The sequence below is a fragment of the Miscanthus floridulus genome, chromosome 11 (genome assembly GCF_019320115.1).
Source record: "Miscanthus floridulus cultivar M001 chromosome 11, ASM1932011v1, whole genome shotgun sequence".
In the NCBI taxonomy this organism is placed as follows: domain Eukaryota; kingdom Viridiplantae; phylum Streptophyta; class Magnoliopsida; order Poales; family Poaceae; genus Miscanthus; species Miscanthus floridulus.
Window position 1 is genome coordinate 89163070 of NC_089590.1, and position 18532 is coordinate 89181601.

Genomic DNA, 18532 nt, shown 5'->3' on the forward strand with positions numbered 1-18532 from the left:
GTTCGTCAAAGCTGAATTGCACAGCCCAGGTTAACGTATCTTATCATGCAAAGTTCTCGATACATGACACCAAATAATCAAATAACCACATTTCTAAAGAAAAAAAAGACGTACCCAGTGTAGAGAGCTCTCGCTCTGTGCGGGGTCTGGGGAAGGGTGTAAGTGGCAAGCCTTACCCTCGCCTGTGCAATGCGAGGAGACCGCGACTCGAACCCGGGACCTTCCGTCACAGGCGCCCTTCAAATAACCACATTTCTGAGCTCCAGAATATTACGAGTGAACTATTCATGAATCTACCTTCCTCTGTAAAATTCAGAATGATATCCACCAAAATGAAAACTTTTGAACAAGATAATCCACAAACGTGCTGCTAAAGGCATTGCTTTGTACTGTACATAATAGAGGCAGGAAGGTTCCCTAGAACCTGAACCCTGTGATTTATATGTATCTCGTGTTATCTATAGAAAACAAACTAGCTGCCAGCAAAGCTAGTTCTACCAAGGGCTCCGCCATTCATTCATGTTGTTAGGTGCAGAACCGTGAGGATGGCTCGGAGGTGGCGCCAATGCAGCATTCGGCGGTCGGTGCACATCTGCCATCAGTTGAAGAAAACGTGCGTTAGCAGAATATTAATTACCATATTCAACAGGATAGTACTAAAAGCACGATAAGATAAGGGTGCATCAATGATTGTTAAATTCAGGCAAAACCAAGTGACATGCAATCCTGAATAGTGAATAGCAAGTAAGCTAAAACAGATTAGCTAAAGGAATGGTAGCTGTTGGTTTTTATGGAAAATGCACATGGTTTTCAAGAATGATTGGTAAAATGCAGAAACTGGACTACAAGGCGATCACTTACCATGAGACTGTTGTCCATAGTAGGGCCTGTAACTGTCAGAACTCCATGAGCAAGAACTGCCTTGATTTGGCACCCACTGAGCAGCTGCTTGTTGACCATGTGCTGGAAGAGTTGATGGTGATGACACGTGATGTGGCCTCCCAATCAGATTTGCAGCTGCATAGCCAGGTGCCCTATAGGCTTCTGCTGACCCAGGTGCCTGGTAGAGGTTCCTGTTACTCATGGGAGCCTGAATACTTTGGTGCATCTCGGTATTGTAAGGATTAGGATTGTAAGGGCTTGGGTTCCTATGGGAACCATATGTACTCTGTCCATATCCAGGAAGTGGTGTACTTTGGTAGCTTGCACGGACTTCATATTGGTTTGGGTTACTCAGGTAGCTTGAGGGCATCTGATATTGGTTTGGAGCACTTGGATAGCCTGAATGGATTTCATGTTGGTTTCCTGCTGGACTCTGGAAACTTCGAACACTGCATGGTGCCTGTCCATGTGTTGTGTTGCCTGCAGTATGCACACCTGTGCTGAAAGTAGCAGCACTGCTAGGTAGGGTGCCAACTCCATATGAATTGGCCATTGGTGGGTAAAAGCCTGGCATTGATGACCTTGCACTAGGATCAAGTGGAGCAGCAGTCCCAGCATATGTTGAACTAGCCTGTAAGCACCCGAACATCAGAACATTGCTGTATAGCTTTGCATATTGACACTAATCTGATCCATGATTACACAAAACATACAAGGTACTATTTCAAAAATAACAATAAAGGCACCATTACATGATTTTGATTGCTGGAATTTCCATAGCTTGGGGTCACAATTCTCGGCAACACACGCTGCATTTCATCTAGGGTTCTCTGAGCCTCATCCCTAGAAAGCTCTGTGAAGATTACCTGAAAAATGTTTTTAAAGCTCAGTGAGCTAAGGAATCATTTGAGGGTAGTCAGAAGATGCTGTACAATTATTATATCAAAATTTGAGTATACCTCGTCAAAAGGCTCCTTCGAATGAGGCATGTCCTTTGAGAGTGGTAGGACAAAATTGGCTGAAAAAGGTAATTTAAGGTAACTGGTAAGTAATGGATGTAGAGATACTGAAAAAAGAAGTTGGACAGCGAACATGTTACTTGAGAGTAAAATAACGTGTGTATGTCCAGGTACCTGTCATTTCGTTAACTGCTTCAGCTGGTACTTCCTTTCCCATCTCATCGAATCGCTTTGCTGCCCTGGATTTCAGTTCACTTGGAGTTGGGAACACGACCACAGCAGTCTGTTGCATAAGGGAGTATGTGACATTAGACACCTTATGATCCAATCCAGTGCTACCATACAGAAAACCTAACATCTCTTTTTCTCTTTTGCAGCTTACCTTGTGGTAGTTAGCAAATGGCCTCAGCTTGCGGATACGTGCATTCTTGTAAACATTTGTTTGATCAATAATGAAGTTGCGAGGGGTGTTTGCAGCCCTAGTCAGTAATTTGTTGAAAATCCATGTAGCACAATCCATCAGTCGATCAAAGCGCTCAGCCATAGTTATTCTTACGCAACAATCCTGGCACCTGCAATGATCAAGGCTGTCATATATTGAAAAGGCAGCATGATTAAAAGAACACCATACTATTGCCACCAGAAGGAAAACCAACCTTCATTTGCTCCAATGCAAGGTTAGTTCCGAGAAGGATAAAACGTTTCTCCTGATGCTCCTTGACCCAATTCTCTGCCCATGTTGACTTGCCTGAGGCCGGAAGACCAACCTGTCATCATGACCTCACATTTATTTTGCTCAAACGAAGGGCCAAATACTGCATTCCCATGAGTAAAAGCCGAGGCCCAGGGTTCATAACCATCAACCGGCAGCAGCCCATCCTCTCTGCCGAACTGCATCTCCACGGCAACATTCTTCAGCAGGACATGGGGAAAGAGTGCGGATCCCCATTGCATCGGCCTCAGAGGAGCGTCAACCAGACCAAGCCCTTTCTCACCCGCGTCAAAATGCCTCGCGATACCAAGCCATTCGCCGTTCCTCGCGAACCCGATCGACGCCATGGGCTTGGAATCGAGGTCCACGGCACAGACGACCGTGTCCCCGACCCCGAACTTGACGCCGTAGTTGACGAACCTGCGCTGGTGGGAGAACTTCCCCGTGCCCCCGAACCCGAAGCTGTGCTGGGACTCCCCGAGCGCCCCTACGGGATCATCCCCTCTCGAGACCCCAATGCGGCAGAGGTGGCGCTCCTCGGGGGTCGTGAGGTCCATCTCCACGGGTTGCTCGGCGACGATTTTGCACCCGAAGCAGTACCGCCCGCCGCCCCTGGCGCCCACCGTCGCGCGCGCGCCGGACCAGCAGTAGGCGAACGCGCCCTCGTGCAGCGCGCTCCCCCGGAGACCGCCCCCGCCGACATCGAAATCTGGACGGACGCCGCGGCGAGAACACGATTAGAGACGCGCGTAACGGGAACCCAAGCGCAGAGAAGACGTGGGGGTGTCGAGTGCGTGAGTGCGTACCGAGATCGCAGTCCGCCGGGTTGAGCACCACGCGCGGCGATGGCTCCGCGGCGTCCGCATCCGCTTCGGCATCTCGCCGGGGCCGCTTCGACGGTGGCTGCGCGGACTCGTCGTCGCGCGACCGCGACGCCATTGGGTTTGCGAGGGGACAGACGGAGGAATTGCTGCACGGTTGGTTCGTCTCCTGCTTTATTGCCTCGTCGACTCGTCGGCACGGAGCGGAACGAGAGCGAGACGTTGGGCCGCGAAACGGGCCCGCGTAGAATTCGCGTTTTACTTGGCCCGGCCTTGTCTGCTTGAGTCGGTGCCCGATATGGGAATTTTCCTTACCGACCTGTTTTTTATTTGGTGATTTCACATGAGTATGAGCATGGTGTAGATTGTACCAAATATAAAATCATGCGAAATCCAGATTCATATATATTTTATGATGGATTTTCTTACTAGATGGAATTAGATTACCAACCTAGATCACAGAGAAAACCAACGTTGTCGGGATCACAGGTCATACATTTTTAGCAATCTAATAATCACCGCTTTGACTTTAGTCACTGATTGCAGCAAAACAGCACTGCACCAACTCAAGCTACATTCGTGTTATATTGATGCGATTGGCTTTTGTTAGTTCCAGTAGGGGACACCACTCAGAGCAAGTATAATAGCAGGCTGTAAGCCGACTAAATGCTGAGGTGGAGGAGAGAGGAGAGGAGAGAGAAGAAGCGGGCTATAAGTTTACAGCCGGCTTGGGCACAAGAACCAAAAAAATTTGTGAGAGAGACAAGTGGGCCATGTATTAACTGTAAAGAGCCAACTACTATATGAGTGGGCTAAGAAAAGGCTACAAGAAACCTTACAACCAACAAACCAGCTGTATTATTAGCCTTACTCTCACATAGAATAATTCATTATTGTGGGCTTGTGGCGTTGTAGCTTCCCGAGGCCAGTGTCAGCGGTGCGTTATAGTGTTGTTATCAAGATTGTTATGTCAGTTTTTTTTTTTGTTAGTAACCATAACAACGGGTTTCATTCAAATAAAACCATGTGAAACTCTCTCTCTTTTTTATAAGTAACCTGCCAAGTCATTAAAACCATTGATGTATCATAGTATTAAATGCAAATAAAACCAAAATAAAATTCCGAGACTAACACGAGGCATACTAACACCATTTAGATGTACGACCATGGCTGGCTCATCGACCGTTCAAGGCGCCACAGCATGCTAAGTTCTCATCTACGAGTTCGTTTTCAGATCTAAAGCACATGACTCTCTATAGCTTTCTAGTTATTAGATTAGGATTACTTTGAATCGTTGAAGGGATTCGGACAAAAAAACCTCGTATATGGCCTGCATATGTATTTTATTTTAGGCTTATTTCATGAGTTTGTTGGGTTGAAATAAGACTACGTAGGGCTAATTCTATAGTTTAGGTGATAGCCTCCCAGAATCTAATAAAAAAAATCTGAAAGATGAAGGTTGAAGTAACGTATGCTAAGATAGTGTTACAAAGCTCCTACTCATAGTTTTTCTTAGGATTCTATGCAGCTCCTACTCATAGTGTTAGTATGTCAAATGCAAAGGTGTATATACGAAGCGTGATTAGGTGGTAAAATTTCCGTGAATAGCATTTTGCAATGAAATGGTTCAAAGGAAACTAGCTAGAAGAAGACATTGTCAATGTGCCCATTCTTACCTGTCTTCAACATGCGACCTTTTAGGTAACCAAAAACTTAAAATGGATCTCCAACAGAATACCTATAGTCTTCAACAGAGTATCTATGTAGAAAACCTATTTTGAACGTCAGGTGAGGTATACCTTGACCAAAAATAGATATTGAACCCCTTATTTGTAGCGCTACCTAAATGTGAAATGGATCTTGTATTTTGGATAACGGTTGTTGGAGACAGTCTTATAAACCTCAATTTGTCAAACACTACACCGTTTTTTTCCTAAAAAAAATAAAAAACAACTTCGTTGCTTCGTTCCCACGGTGAAAGAGAAACTGAGAAAGCATCGACAAAGCGGTAACTTTGTCCATTTGGATCTGAACGGTGTCTGGGTTTGTTTAAATCCAGAGCGCAAAGGGTCATATCGAGTGTCATATTGGAGTATCATATGGGATGTTGGGATATTAATAAAAAATAAATTACAGAATCCATCAGTAATCCACGAGACAGAATTTATTAAGCCTAATTAATCCATCAACACATGTGTTATTATAGCACTATATTGTTAAATTATGAATTAATTAGGTTTAAAAAATTTATCTCATAAATTAGTCGTAAATTATATAATTACTTATTTTTTAGTCCATATTTAGAGATATAGAGTAAACATCAGTGAGGAACTAAATAAGCCCTGAGGCAGGCAGGCAGATCAACAAGTCGCAGCGCAGTCAAGCAAGGCACGTCGGTCGTCGGTCCAAGAGCACGAGCACACGACGCTGCCGGCCCGGCCGCGCTGCTACGAGTCCGAGCGAGATCTGAAGGCGCAGGAGGAAGGAAACGGGCGAGAGGATCCAGCAGCCCGCGAGCGCGCGCGGCGGTTAACGCGTCCCAGATCCCGGCGCGGCGCGGCGCCTCCCGCCCGGCCCTGCTGGCGAGAGCAGCGGGGCGCGAGGTCCGATGAGGCGGCGGCCGTTCCTGGACCAGCGGCGGCCGTCGTTCAAGCGCCGGTGGCAGCAGCGGCCGTGGTGGGTGCGCCTCGCGCTCTCCCTCCTCCTCGCCCTCGCGTGCGTCCTCCTCCTCGCCGTCCTCCTCGGCTCCCCCGACCCCGGCGCGTCGCCGTCCACCTCCGCCGCGTCCTCCGGATCCGAGACCACCTCCTCCCCTCTCCTCCGTCAGGTAACCACGTCGCATTTTTCGCATTTCGGGGACCGTTTCGTCGTCTGGCCGTTTGACTACCAGCATGCCAATTTTAGTCAGTAGCCATGGCACCTGCTGAATCTGCTTAAGCTATGTCTAGTGCTACCTTTTGTTGAAAGATGATAATGAGTGCTAGCGAGTAGCATCTGAAAGTTTATTTTTTCAAACCTCTCCTCTTTCGTGCAGAGAACTTACCTGGAGGGAATCACGGATGCGCTCAACATGACTGACGAAATGCTGAGCGCCCGCTCGTTCTCGAGGCAGCTCATGGACCAGATTTATCTAGCCAAAACTTATGTCGTCGTTGCCAAGGAGGCAAACAACCTGCAGTTCGTGGCGGAGCTTAGTGCCCAGGTACTGCGGGCGCAGAGCATCCTTGCGCACGCTGCAGCCCATGGGGGCACGGTGATGGAGCAGGAAGCAGAGAAGGCGATCAGGGATATGTCGGTGCTGCTCTTCCAGGCGCAGCAGCTTCGGTATGACAGCGGTATCACGATCATGAAGTTGAAAGGCCAGATTCAGTCCCTAGAGGAGAAGTCGAAAGCCGAGGCAGAGAAGAGCACAAAATATGGCCAGATTGCTGCTGAGGAGCTCCCAAAGGGACTTTACTGCCTTGGTGTTCGGTTAACCATGGAATGGTTCAAGAGTCCTGAGCTTCAGAGGAAGTTTTCAGATAGGAGCCCAGCAGTGCAGAGCAATCTAAGGGATAACAGCCTCTATCATTTCTGTGTCTTCTCAGACAACATCCTTGCTGTTTCAGTTGTTGTCAATTCTACGGCTATAAACTCGAGGCACCCTGACAAGGTTGTTTTTCACCTAGTGACTGATGATTTGAACTATGCTCCGATGAAGGCGTGGTTTGCCATGAATGACTACAGAGGGGTCACTGTGGAGATACAAAAGGTGGAGGACTTTACCTGGCTCAATGCATCGTATGTTCCCGTTCTTAAACAGCTACAGAACGCTGCTACCCAGAAGTTCTACTTCTCCGGCAGTGGTAATCGTGGAACACCAATTAAATTCAGGAACCCAAAGTACTTATCAATGCTTAATCACTTGAGGTTCTACATTCCGGAAATATATCCCGAATTGCAGAAGGTGGTGTTTCTTGATGATGATATCGTTGTTCAGAAGGACCTATCAGAACTGTTTACTATCAGCCTCAATGGTAATGTGATGGGTGCTGTAGAGACTTGCATGGAGACATTCCACAGATTTCATAAGTATCTTAACCATTCCCATCCTCTAATCCGTGCTCATTTTGACCCTGATGCTTGTGGCTGGGCATTTGGTATGAACGTGCTTGATCTGGTCGAATGGAGGAACAAGAATGTGACAGGCATATATCATTATTGGCAGGAGCGCAATGCTGATCATACCCTATGGAAGCTTGGGTCTTTACCACCTGGGCTTCTTGCTTTCTATGGCTTGGTTGAAGCATTGGATCCCCAATGGCACGTCTTGGGACTTGGCTACACAACTGTGGATGCTGCTACTATCAAGGAAGGGGCAGTACTGCACTACAATGGAAATATGAAGCCATGGCTCAAAATTGGAATGGAGAAGTACAAGAGCTTTTGGGATAACTATGTGGACTATTCACATCCTTTGATTCAGCAGTGCTTCATGTGTTGATTGCTGTGTATCACATTAGAAATTTTTGTAAGCTCTGTGGTAGATATGTTCCAAGCGCATGCTCCAACTGCCGCACGGAAACATTGTAGTTAAATCAACTGGCTTCGCTCTCAAGTTACAATCTCTGACAAAACATCAGTGGCTGTCTGTAGCACCTGTAGTTGATGAAGCACAGCAATCACATATCTCCAGCCACAGGTAAACATGACATGAGCTAAGACTGCGATGCAGTAGGCTGCTACTTGAACTACATCCACTACATACATTCATAACTTGCGACCATCAATGTAATTTTTCCATTTTTAATTTTTTGGGTGAAACAGAACCACAGAATGGAGATGTAGTAGAATTGATTTTAAATTATTGAGGTGTTACAACAAGTTTTGAGTTACGTATCCATATTTATTGGATGCTAAAGACTTACAACAGCTAAGCCTTTTTCTGTTTATTTCTTTATACATGTTGAGAAGTAAAGTCACATATCTCATTTGCACCTCTACCTGAATTTTGTTTCGTCTTTCTTGCTGTTCAATGTTTTCACATCTGTTGTTGTTGTGAGGACGGTAAAGCTTATTTGCAAATACATATCTTGTGGGAAAAAGTTCATCGATACTATATTTAATATGAGGGAAGTCTGTGCATCCATTCACTGGCGGAGCCTCTTAGAGGCCAACCTGGGCTCCGCCCCCCCCCCCCCCCCCCCCCCCCCCCTTCCTTGTTACACATATATACATATATTATCCTTCTCTAGTTGTTGCACGTATGCATGTATGTATTGCTACTACCTGCTAGTTATTAGTGGGGAAATAGATATAAGTTGCTTATTATATATATACATGCTTCTAAGTTTTAAAGTTTACAATACAAATCTAGCTAAAGTTCAAGGAAGAGCATATATGTACAAGAATAGAATCTCAAAGTCTTGAATTTGAGAGAAAACATAAGAGGCTGCAGAAGCATTTTGTTTGTTGTAATAAAAAGAACATAACCTATGTATGGTTGATACTGAACATTTTGGCCCCCCCTTATTTCATCTCCACGCTCTGCAACTGCATCCATTTATGAGGAGAGACTATGTATGACTTCATTACATGTGGTTGAACTTTAGATGAGCTACAACGCAGGCAAGTGTTTACAGGAAATAAAGTGTAAATACATTACATAATCAAGTCCACAGAAGGAATCCATTTATAATATGAAAATAACTGTTACTTATGCTGCCGTCAGCTACAAAATGACAAATGTAGTTGCATATATGTTATTCTCTTTCTTCTCTACTTCTCTTCGGAGTATGCCGTTTCCAATCCAAAGTTCATGGGTTTGCTGTGGCATCTACCTCAACAGTGGCCTTCCTATTCCTTCTAGATCTGGACCTTCTCCTTCTATGTCTCTTGTTTGTTTCTCTTCTCTCCTCATTATTTGTGGATGTGCTGGGGTTTACATCTGTGGGGTCTACAACAGGTTCCACTGCTTGCGTTTTGTTTTGGTTGGCTTCACCTAAGCTGTCTTCTGAGCTCGTGCCCTCAGGATTTCTTTCTTTCTCATTTTCCTTCTCCAGCAATTTAGTTTCTCTGCTGTTATTGCTGGCCTCACCTTGAGGGTCCTCCACCTGTCTTGTGCCATCTGATTCTTCTTTGCTGGCTTCCTGATTGTCTATCAGTTTTTGGTTCCCCTGCTGAAGCTCAGATTTATCTGAATGGCTTCCCTCTGGAGCATCATCTGAATGCTCATTGGCATCACCTTTGTTCTCTTGAAGCTGGACATCTTCTATGTTGGTTGTTAACTTTAAGAACTGTTCTTGTGAGGAACTGTTATCTTGTTGGTTGCTCTCCCATGTAGTGGTGTTGTAGGAATTTTGTTCTTCTGCTACAGGTACAGAACCATTGGTGTTTTCAGATTTGTCAAGTACCACAAGATCAGAAGTTGCATTAACGTTTTTTGCTTCCACTACAATGCCCTCATCTTGGTGGCTGCTATCTGATGGATTAGTGTTGCTTGAATTTTCTTCTGCTGGAGCAGACATGGAATCACTGGAGTTTTCAGATTTGTCAAGTACCACGGTTTCAGAAGTTGCATTTTCGGTGTTTGCTCCCACTACAATGCTCTCATCATTGTGGTTGCTCTCTGATATAGTAGTACTGTTGGAATTATCTTCTGCTGTAGCAGGAATGGAATCACTAGAATTTTCGGATTTGTCAAGCTCAGGCTCAGTTTCTTTCTGCTGCAGGAGTTCCTTTATAGTTGTCGTCTGATCTGGGTTTGAAGCAGCTGCATTCTCTTTCATTTGGTTGATATGGCTCTCTTTCTCCACAAGAGCTGCTTCCAATTCTTTCTGGGTGTTGGTAAGATATGTGGTGGTAGTTTCTGAATCCATGAGCTTGTTTTTCAATTCTGCCCTCTCAATACTCAGGACAGATGTTTTGGCTTCCAGTTCGTCAACTTTCCTCCTCATCTCTTTATTAATTTCTTTTTCTTTCTGCCAAAAACAAGACAGTAATATTTGGTTGTTGAGGTGTTCTTGAATAACAGGCTGGATAGATAATTCATAGAACACACTAACAGAAAAGGCAGATAGAATGCTCTAAAGTGCTACAGCTATTGCAGTTTACATCAACAATTGGACCATACGGCAGAATATTCTCAGTATTTACTTGCAGAATAAGAGGATGTTCAATTGAATATAGTGACTTAGTTGGCTACTTGCATTTTAAAACTAAACTGTGATGTGATGCCTCCAGATAAATATATATCTGCAAATAGTGTCAATATTGAAGTCCTCTCAGGGGTGATTTATATGGACTAACTTATGAAGGCATGATTCTAGGTTTGACACTATCTTCATGGTTTGGGTATGGAAAGATTTCGCATGTGCAACACTGTAGTTTTGTTGTATCCATCTTTCTTCCAAGGCCCTGTTTACAATGTGGGAATTTTTCTCCTGCTCTTCTGTAAATCGTCATGAAATTTGTGCTTACATACACCCTAAATTGGCAATATGATGGTTTTGTCATGACAATACTGAATGCAAATAGAATCATACTTTGCATGATATTGTACTGTTTCTTATATTTTACTTACTAGTGGTAACAAGAATTCCCTAATTTAAACATTATAGGCAATTCTCAATTGATAGATCTTGACTTTTGAAGTATTATGTACCAATGCATTTTTAATCTATTTGATGATGAAACGTTTCAAAGAGAACTGATGTTGGCTAAGGCCCAATAGGCCCTTGACTCCTCTAACAACTGATGTTGTGGTATTCCATTAACTCATATTTTTGCACTCAGTTTAGTGCACTATGCTTAATGTAATCCAGAGACCTGAAGGTGTTTGAAGTTAATTGAATACTTGTAGTCTGAGACCCTTGTTTCGATTAAGAAATCTCTGTATAAGGGCCAAAATTTATCTACAATGTGCTGAATTGTTACTTTGAGCGCACAATATTCTGTCATGTATTCGGGGGACATAAAGTTCTTGTTTTTTGGTAGTGTTCTACATAGTGGTTTATTAGTGTCCTACAGGTCTTCAGTACAGGTGGAACTATGTTCTTCAGAACTTCAGATGGATACTATGAGCATCAATTTCCTGTTGCAGCTTGTAAATCGTTGAAAAATTTCAACTGATAGCCTATACTTAATTAGTTTATAGTCCAGGACTCCAGGTGACAAAAGCAGGGTATCCATTATCTACTGACATAGTCGATCAAAAAGTGCAGGCACAAAGAAACAGGCATTCAGGCAAGCTACAGCTATCTATTAGAAGCACAATTGGTGATGCATGCACACTTTTTTCTCGAACACGGATGCATGCAAACTAATCATGCATATCCAATACCTCGAGGAGGACTTGGAAGGAGATGAGCTGCTGGTCGCGTTCCTGGAGGAGGACGGTAAGGACGTGGCGCTCCCTCATCTTGTGCAGGATGCCGACACTCACCGCAGCGGCTCCAATGGCCAGCAGCACCAGCAGAAGGTACGGGGGCACTCTCTTGCTGCTGCCCATTCTGTCGTTTCTTGATCTATGCTTGCTTGCTTCCATCTCCTCTGTGCACGCACCCTCTTATGGGCACCCTTTGCAAGATCCTGTGATGCTGTTTACTGCAGAATGGGGCAAATGCTGTGGCAGCAGCTTGAAGAAACTGGGGTTTCCTTTTCGGTTGCTTCGGTTCTGGAAAGAGAAGTAAGCTTGCTTAGGAATGGTGTAACCAGGCACTAGGTGGCGCCAAGTCTTAGGGCTAGTGTACATTGTGTATACTTGATGCACATGCTCATCTCAGTCTAGCAGTAGCTGATTTGTTCGAGCCATAGAGAGGTATAACGCCTGGCTCTCTTTGACTTTTGATGGTTATCGTTAGATTTAGGCAATATTGACTACGATGCTTGTATTTGCATCTGATCTCACAGTAAAGTATCATTGTTCATGTTCGTTGCCCATCAAACTCAGCATTCTATATGAGGCCACTGGATCAGGAAATCCCCAACGAATGAAAGTGACCAGAATGACAAAAAAGCACATCACCATCTTCTACAACCACAAAATCTTCTGTCAACAGGAAATAATGAGCTCATGATGTTCTCCAACAAAATTTTCAAGTGATTATTCATGAACGGTGTTGAGAAAAATGCATTATATAGAAGATGACTACATGTCTACATGAAGTACACAACTTAGGTCCACCATCTTCAAAGAAATTCCCATAATAATAAGAATACTGTTTTTGAGCAATGTGTATGGGAGTATATGATTCTTATCATTCGTTGGCACATTTTTTTTTTGTATTAAAAAGGAAGGAAGAGCACTAGCTGCCAATTCATTGACATTACACATGGAACAACGGAAAAATACACACCCCAAACAATCGTAATGTGTAACAATCTCGTTGTAACCCTTTGTCATCGCGATGTTAAAATTATTTTACAGAAGATAGACACCAGAACCCCCATTGATTCACAGATCAACACTTTTACCTTGCTTCAACCAATAACTTCGAACAAACCTACAAAATAGTCCTGGAAACACAAGGATAAATAGAAGTGAAGGTAACAACCAACATGAAAATAGAATGAAAGATGCAGTCGCAAACAAAAGAAAGTAAACAATGTAATACACGGGACGCAAATGGTGACTATTCGTAAAGCTAGTAACATATTCGCTTTACAGCTTTTAGAGGATCGAACGAGTGTACAAATCTGACAGGACATTTAGATTAAGTGACCCTAATAACATGTCCTGGTAATGGCAGTTGCACCCAGTCTATCTGAACTCGCAAGTTTTGTTTTGATTAAGTTCCATGGGAATCACACACAACAGATAACTTTTAGCTGAATTTACTTGATGCACAAGTCAAGAACGGTAGCTGAGAGAGAGTGCTTATGGCACAGAATAAGTCCACACTTGTCACTGCAAACTGACAAACGCCATACACATGTCTGCCCAATTCGATGTACATAACCATTCCACTCACGAAAGAGAAGATGAAACCACTGTATATATATTACTTTTAAAGGGCCTGCACATTTCACTCACAAAGGGAAGATGAAACCACCGTATATATATTATTTTTAAAGGGCTGCACATTTCAATGGAGTAACACAGATGGGACTTTTCAAGCGAAGGCTGCAGGGGACATTTCGAGAGAGAGGTCTGCAGGGTAGCCGGCTGCCTCTTTATTTTCTTTACAGATACTTGACGAGAAGCCAAACAATGACCGCAAGAATCACGATGGCGACGACAGATAGAAGCAGGCACATGCATGAGCAGCCCCCTTTGGTGCGCTTGTTCAGAATTGCAAGCCTCTTTTGCACACGCTGAATGAAAGAGAATTTTGTATCAGTGTTCCATTGCAAACTTGAGAAGTTTGAATAGCATGTGGCAATGAAAATTTCTACATAGTACTCCCTCTATTCCATATTAGAAGTCGTTATGGGTTTTCTAAGTAGTACCTAGACATAGTCACATAGTGTATCCAGACATTACAATTTCGAATGGAAGGAGTAGCAGTTACGTAATTCTACGTAGTAGTAGTAGTAGTTTAAGCAAAAGCAGTGTCTTAAATACTGATACTAATTGCTAACCTGAAGACGTGAATTTGTAATATCAACATGATCTTCAAGGTCATCCTGCAAACAAAGATAAAGAAGTTATCATCGAGTGCAAAAGACACAAATACTACTGGTTTTTGTTAGGGGGCACTAACTATCAATCTTGTGTGCAGGGTGAGTTCTTCATTGACTGCTAATGCAATATGCTTTGTGCTCAGCACTGTCTCTTCCAGCTTCTCAAGACCCTCATCTTGCTCTGCAAAATGTTGATACACAACTCAAATAAATAAAGCACCATGAAATGGTCCTTGCTCCCACAACTGTCATTTCCAAGAAACCTAGATCTGTACCAACCAAATATGAAATGCAAATGGTGTGAAGAAACAGTGCTACATGATCCCATGCAACAGTTGATTGCACCCTTTTAGTAAGGTCCATCGAGCAAAACACTACTGAACAAACCACAATAAACCAATACCTTTCATAATTTGCCTCTGAAGGCCAACAATTGCTTGGTTATCTAACCCAGCAACTCTGCTCATGTCATCTGCCTTTTTACTCTGACCAAGCAGATCCTCCCTAAATTGGAAAAGAAAAAAAAGGGTACATATTCACATATTAGTTCTAACAAAAAATCATAATAATACTTGCCTGAAAACTTGAACACAGTAAATTAATGTGTTTAAAAAATAGATTAAGATTTAGGAAGGACGAGTTCCTATAGAGATCACTGCTAACACGACAGACCTGTTAGCAAAGTTTGACATGTTGAAACTTGTCGCCATCTGCTTTGCTTTAGACTTCAAACTGGAAAGCATGTCTTGGCGCTTATGCATCTCCTTGTCAGTGCTGCACAAGTCAAAAGAAATCAATTTCAAGCAAAAACGTTTGAAGAAGAAGAAGAAGAAGAAGATCAGAGTAAATGTCTGGACATCAAACTATGAAGTTCTTTGTCAAGGAATAATATCTTTCATTGACACGCAAAACCTTCTCATAATGATTTTTTTTTCTCAACTTATACATACAAAACATGTATCTAGTGAAATGCTGTCCACAGCATCCTAGTAATCAGCAGAGCAAAGGAATCATGTTTTCATTTGTAAGCAGGAAACCATTTACTAGTATAACTAATAAGTTACACTCTTTTCATGTAATAACTTATGGGCTGTTTGGATCAGTGCCCCAGCAGGCATCCAAGTTTTGGCCCTGCCCATGAAATTTGGCTGGGCTCCAATGCTGATGCATCAGCTGGAGAGTGATCCAAGAAGTGCCGCACATTTTGTAACAATCTTTGGACTTCTATTTTCTAAACTATGTGCCCAGTATGTGATCTATTTATACCATTAACGTACTTGTGATTTAATCTACACAAAGACCCATGATGGATATATTTCGAAATTTTAAAAATCACTGGCATGTGGGCCCCACATGACAATCACTGTTTTAGAAAAAAATTGCCATGGTTGCAACCAAGTCCAATTTTGGCTTGGTTACAAACCGAACGCTGTATTTATAACACAAATTTGGTATTATCCTAACTTTGGCCATAACCATTTTTTGCGTCAGGCCTCCTGGGGTCTAGAGTCTACAAGAAAACAAACTATTCTGGAACAATGTAAAATTGTGCACAGCACATAAGTTAAATAACTCAATTTTTAGTACAGTGCCTGACATAGCCAGCTTCATAACATTTCATTTCATCACCTAAGGTGTTTATCTTTATTGATTCACTTATTCATGGCATAGTTCAGTGCTCAATCATTCGAATACCGCTTTGCATCCCTAGATCTAGTATCAGCCATCGTTAACACCTTAATCCTTCATTTACGGCCGCATGCAATATTGTTCAATTTTGATTATAAGGACACGTCAAATATGGAATTGACAGAACAGACCATCGGTTGAAACAAGTTCTCCAAGATTCAATAGCTATATGTTTCATTGCTAAGTATTAGACTTGAGAAAAACACATATGGCGTCATTGCAAGAACTCCACCCATCATCAGTATCACATAATTACAAAAGTAGTTGCAACAGCACATACATTGACTTTGGAGGAATTCTGCCAAGCAATGACTCCAAGCTATCCAGTCTAGTCCCAAGAATAGTTATTTTTCTCCGGATGGCTGAAGTATGCCGCATAATTTCTGGGCCTGATTGTGGAAGAGACCCTCTATCGGCAATCATGGAACTGATGTCATCAGCAAGTCTGGATGCTTCATTGTACTCCTTCATCCATGGGTCCGAAGATGATGCCATTGCTGGTTAATTCAAAATGACAGAACACGTCATGTGAGCAGAATTTGGATAACCATAATAGCATAAACAACAACGTTGTAACCCATTATCATACAATTTCATTGTAATAAACTAGTATCATGCAGAGCCCTTTCATATCCATGTAAAGCACCACCAGAACTGTGGTTGAAAAGGCAGGGAGCTCTTACGAGCAAGTTATCAACATACAGTTTCTAGGCATTTCTGTCTATCAATGCCATTATTGAGTACAACAAGCTTCATAGAAAAAGATTTGCATATGTAGAAGAATTTTGTTTGACTAGAGCAAATGATACATCATGAATCTGCGAGAATAGTATTTTTTTTTTCCAATGACCACTTAAGCACGATAGAACTAGACATGGGCTAAAGTACACCAAAGTAGCACTTAGGACAAACAAGATTACTCAAGTTCACAATGACCACTGCCAAAAAATTTGCTTGTCTCTGCTGCAGTTAACCCCAACATGAGGATGACTATAGCATGCTGTCTCTTGCTCCCAGCTTGTGGTCATGGGTCAGTATTTATTATTTAATCATGATGGTTCTCAGATAAGCTGCAACATCCTAGGTTCAAACCACATTTCTGACCTGTAGAACTGCAACAAGATAACTCCCTTCACAACAATTACTAATCCTACTGCACTAAATTCGTAGAAGCCTCGCGCTGAACGCAGAAAGACCAAATCAAAATGCTAGATTCGCCATGAATCCAAAATTCCCCCATGATATCTCTTCTCCCCACCGTTGAATCATGCTATCCATCTACAAAATCACCAAAATCCCCAGCCGCCGTCACCAAAATCCCAGCCGCCGTTCCTCAGAAAGACCCTACTAAGATCCCAATAGACCCGTAACCTCACCCAGCCGATACCGATGGGGAGGAAATAGGACATAGAGGAAAGATCAGGGCACGAATCGACGAACCTGGTAAATCTGGAAGCGCAAATCGCAAGCTGGCCTCGGTCGAGTCGCCTCCCCCTTTCTCTTCTTTTCAGCGTGTCTTTGACGAAGCTGTGGCGAGCAAGATTGAGGGGCAATAGTTGGACCTTTTCTTCTTTTAATTTATTTGATGACAAAATATAAAAGACGGGACGCCGTTGCCGTGGGTGCCCGTACCTGACGCGGGTAAGGAAAACGGCAAGGCTAGGATGTCGGGGCGCCGGGCGTCCGTCGTCGGTCCGCTGGGCCGTCCGGGCAGCCGCCGGGCGGATCCGGCGAGGCAGCTCCGGGGAGGCGGAGGGAGGGCGGATCCGGCGAGGGATGGGGCGGGAGAGGGCCGGCAGGCGGAGGGAGACCGGAGGCCGAGTGCGGGGGACGCGGGGGTAACTTTCGTGCCTATATCAACCGTCGAAGGAAGATCTGATGGCTGTCAGCATTTTAATTTTTATAACCGGAGACTTCGGTTTTCCTCCGTGAAGATAAGCTGGAGCACCTCCTTATTACGGGAGAATTTCTCGTGTGTCATTAAAAAAAAGATTGTAATATTTTGTGTGTCTCTAAAAAAGTTCAGCGATCTTTAGTGTTACTATTTTAATTTTTTTTTTTTTGCATTTCATGCCACTGTCGTCAGTTTTGGTCTCTAACACCGTCAAACTGCATATATAAAAAGTCAAAAATACCTTTAAATTTAAATATGTCATTAATTTTTTTTGAACATCTTAACCACTTCAAATGAAAAAACTCAAAACTAAAAAGTTGTAGATCTCGTCGAGATCTATAATTTTCATATAAAAATTATCTTCATTTAATTTCGTAAAAAAATGATTTGATATGATTTAATCCCAAATGATTTGATATGATTTAATCCCGTCTTGGCTTCCAAATGGCCTTGGCCTCAGACACAAATCCGCTCCCTCCCGGAGCTCCCTCTCTCTCTGTCCTTTTTTTTAAACACAAATAGATGAGTCTAAGACAGACGAGGGGTTAAACGCAAAATAGCAGACACAATCAGCGTTACAGTGGCGTGCCACGTCAGATAAAATTGCCAACATGGCTGGTGTGGACCTGTACGATCTAGACTATACTTATTTTATCAGGTTTTTTCGCACAGTTAACAAGTTTAGTGATCCAGAAATACATTTTTCAAGTTCGTGGACCTAAATGGCACCCCTTGACAAGTTTAGGGGCCGCTCATGCATTTAACTCATGAATTTAACCCCTCCACAACAATCACAAGCCATTAGTACCTAGCACTAAGTTCAAATATATGGTAAGCACAAATACCTCTCCAGAGTTAACGAATGGGTACATGCGTCATTTGTTTTATCCTATAATCTATCCTAGAATTGGTAGATATCTTATATTTCAATATGAAGTAAGGAGCCTAGAAATTTCATGAATTTATCCCGAGT

At 43.1% G+C, this 18532-nt stretch overlaps 4 protein-coding genes across 4 annotated transcripts; 1 reads left to right on the top strand and 3 right to left on the bottom strand.

Moving 5' to 3' along the window:
- Positions 1-250: 250 nt before the first annotated feature.
- On the bottom strand, positions 251-3734 carry LOC136493792 (uncharacterized). The gene is given in 10 exon segments (XM_066489941.1): positions 251-592; positions 862-1513; positions 1635-1748; positions 1842-1900; positions 2016-2124; positions 2224-2379; positions 2381-2413; positions 2498-2611; positions 2613-3262; positions 3360-3734. Coding segments are annotated over 10 exon segments (2118 nt in total). The 5' UTR covers positions 3493-3734; the 3' UTR covers positions 251-494.
- Positions 3735-5736: 2002 nt separating this feature from the next.
- On the top strand, positions 5737-8356 carry LOC136493793 (probable galacturonosyltransferase 10). Its single transcript, XM_066489942.1, has 2 exons — positions 5737-6201; positions 6409-8356. The coding sequence occupies exons 1-2, from the start codon at positions 5983-5985 to the stop codon at positions 7855-7857; spliced, it is 1668 nt and encodes a 555-aa protein (XP_066346039.1). The 5' UTR covers positions 5737-5982; the 3' UTR covers positions 7858-8356.
- Positions 8357-8990: 634 nt separating this feature from the next.
- Positions 8991-13093, bottom strand: LOC136491645 (uncharacterized). Its single transcript, XM_066487926.1, has 2 exons — positions 11695-13093; positions 8991-10333 (listed from the first exon to the last, which is right to left on the bottom strand). The coding sequence occupies exons 1-2, from the start codon at positions 11896-11898 to the stop codon at positions 9170-9172; spliced, it is 1368 nt and encodes a 455-aa protein (XP_066344023.1). The 5' UTR covers positions 11899-13093; the 3' UTR covers positions 8991-9169.
- A 298-nt stretch (positions 13094-13391) lies between these two features.
- On the bottom strand, positions 13392-17494 carry LOC136491647 (syntaxin-52-like). Its single transcript, XM_066487927.1, has 8 exons — positions 17298-17494; positions 17106-17192; positions 15946-16162; positions 14649-14750; positions 14380-14480; positions 14057-14157; positions 13935-13979; positions 13392-13667 (listed from the first exon to the last, which is right to left on the bottom strand). The coding sequence occupies exons 3-8, from the start codon at positions 16158-16160 to the stop codon at positions 13536-13538; spliced, it is 696 nt and encodes a 231-aa protein (XP_066344024.1). The 5' UTR covers positions 16161-16162; positions 17106-17192; positions 17298-17494; the 3' UTR covers positions 13392-13535.
- Positions 17495-18532: the final 1038 nt, after the last annotated feature.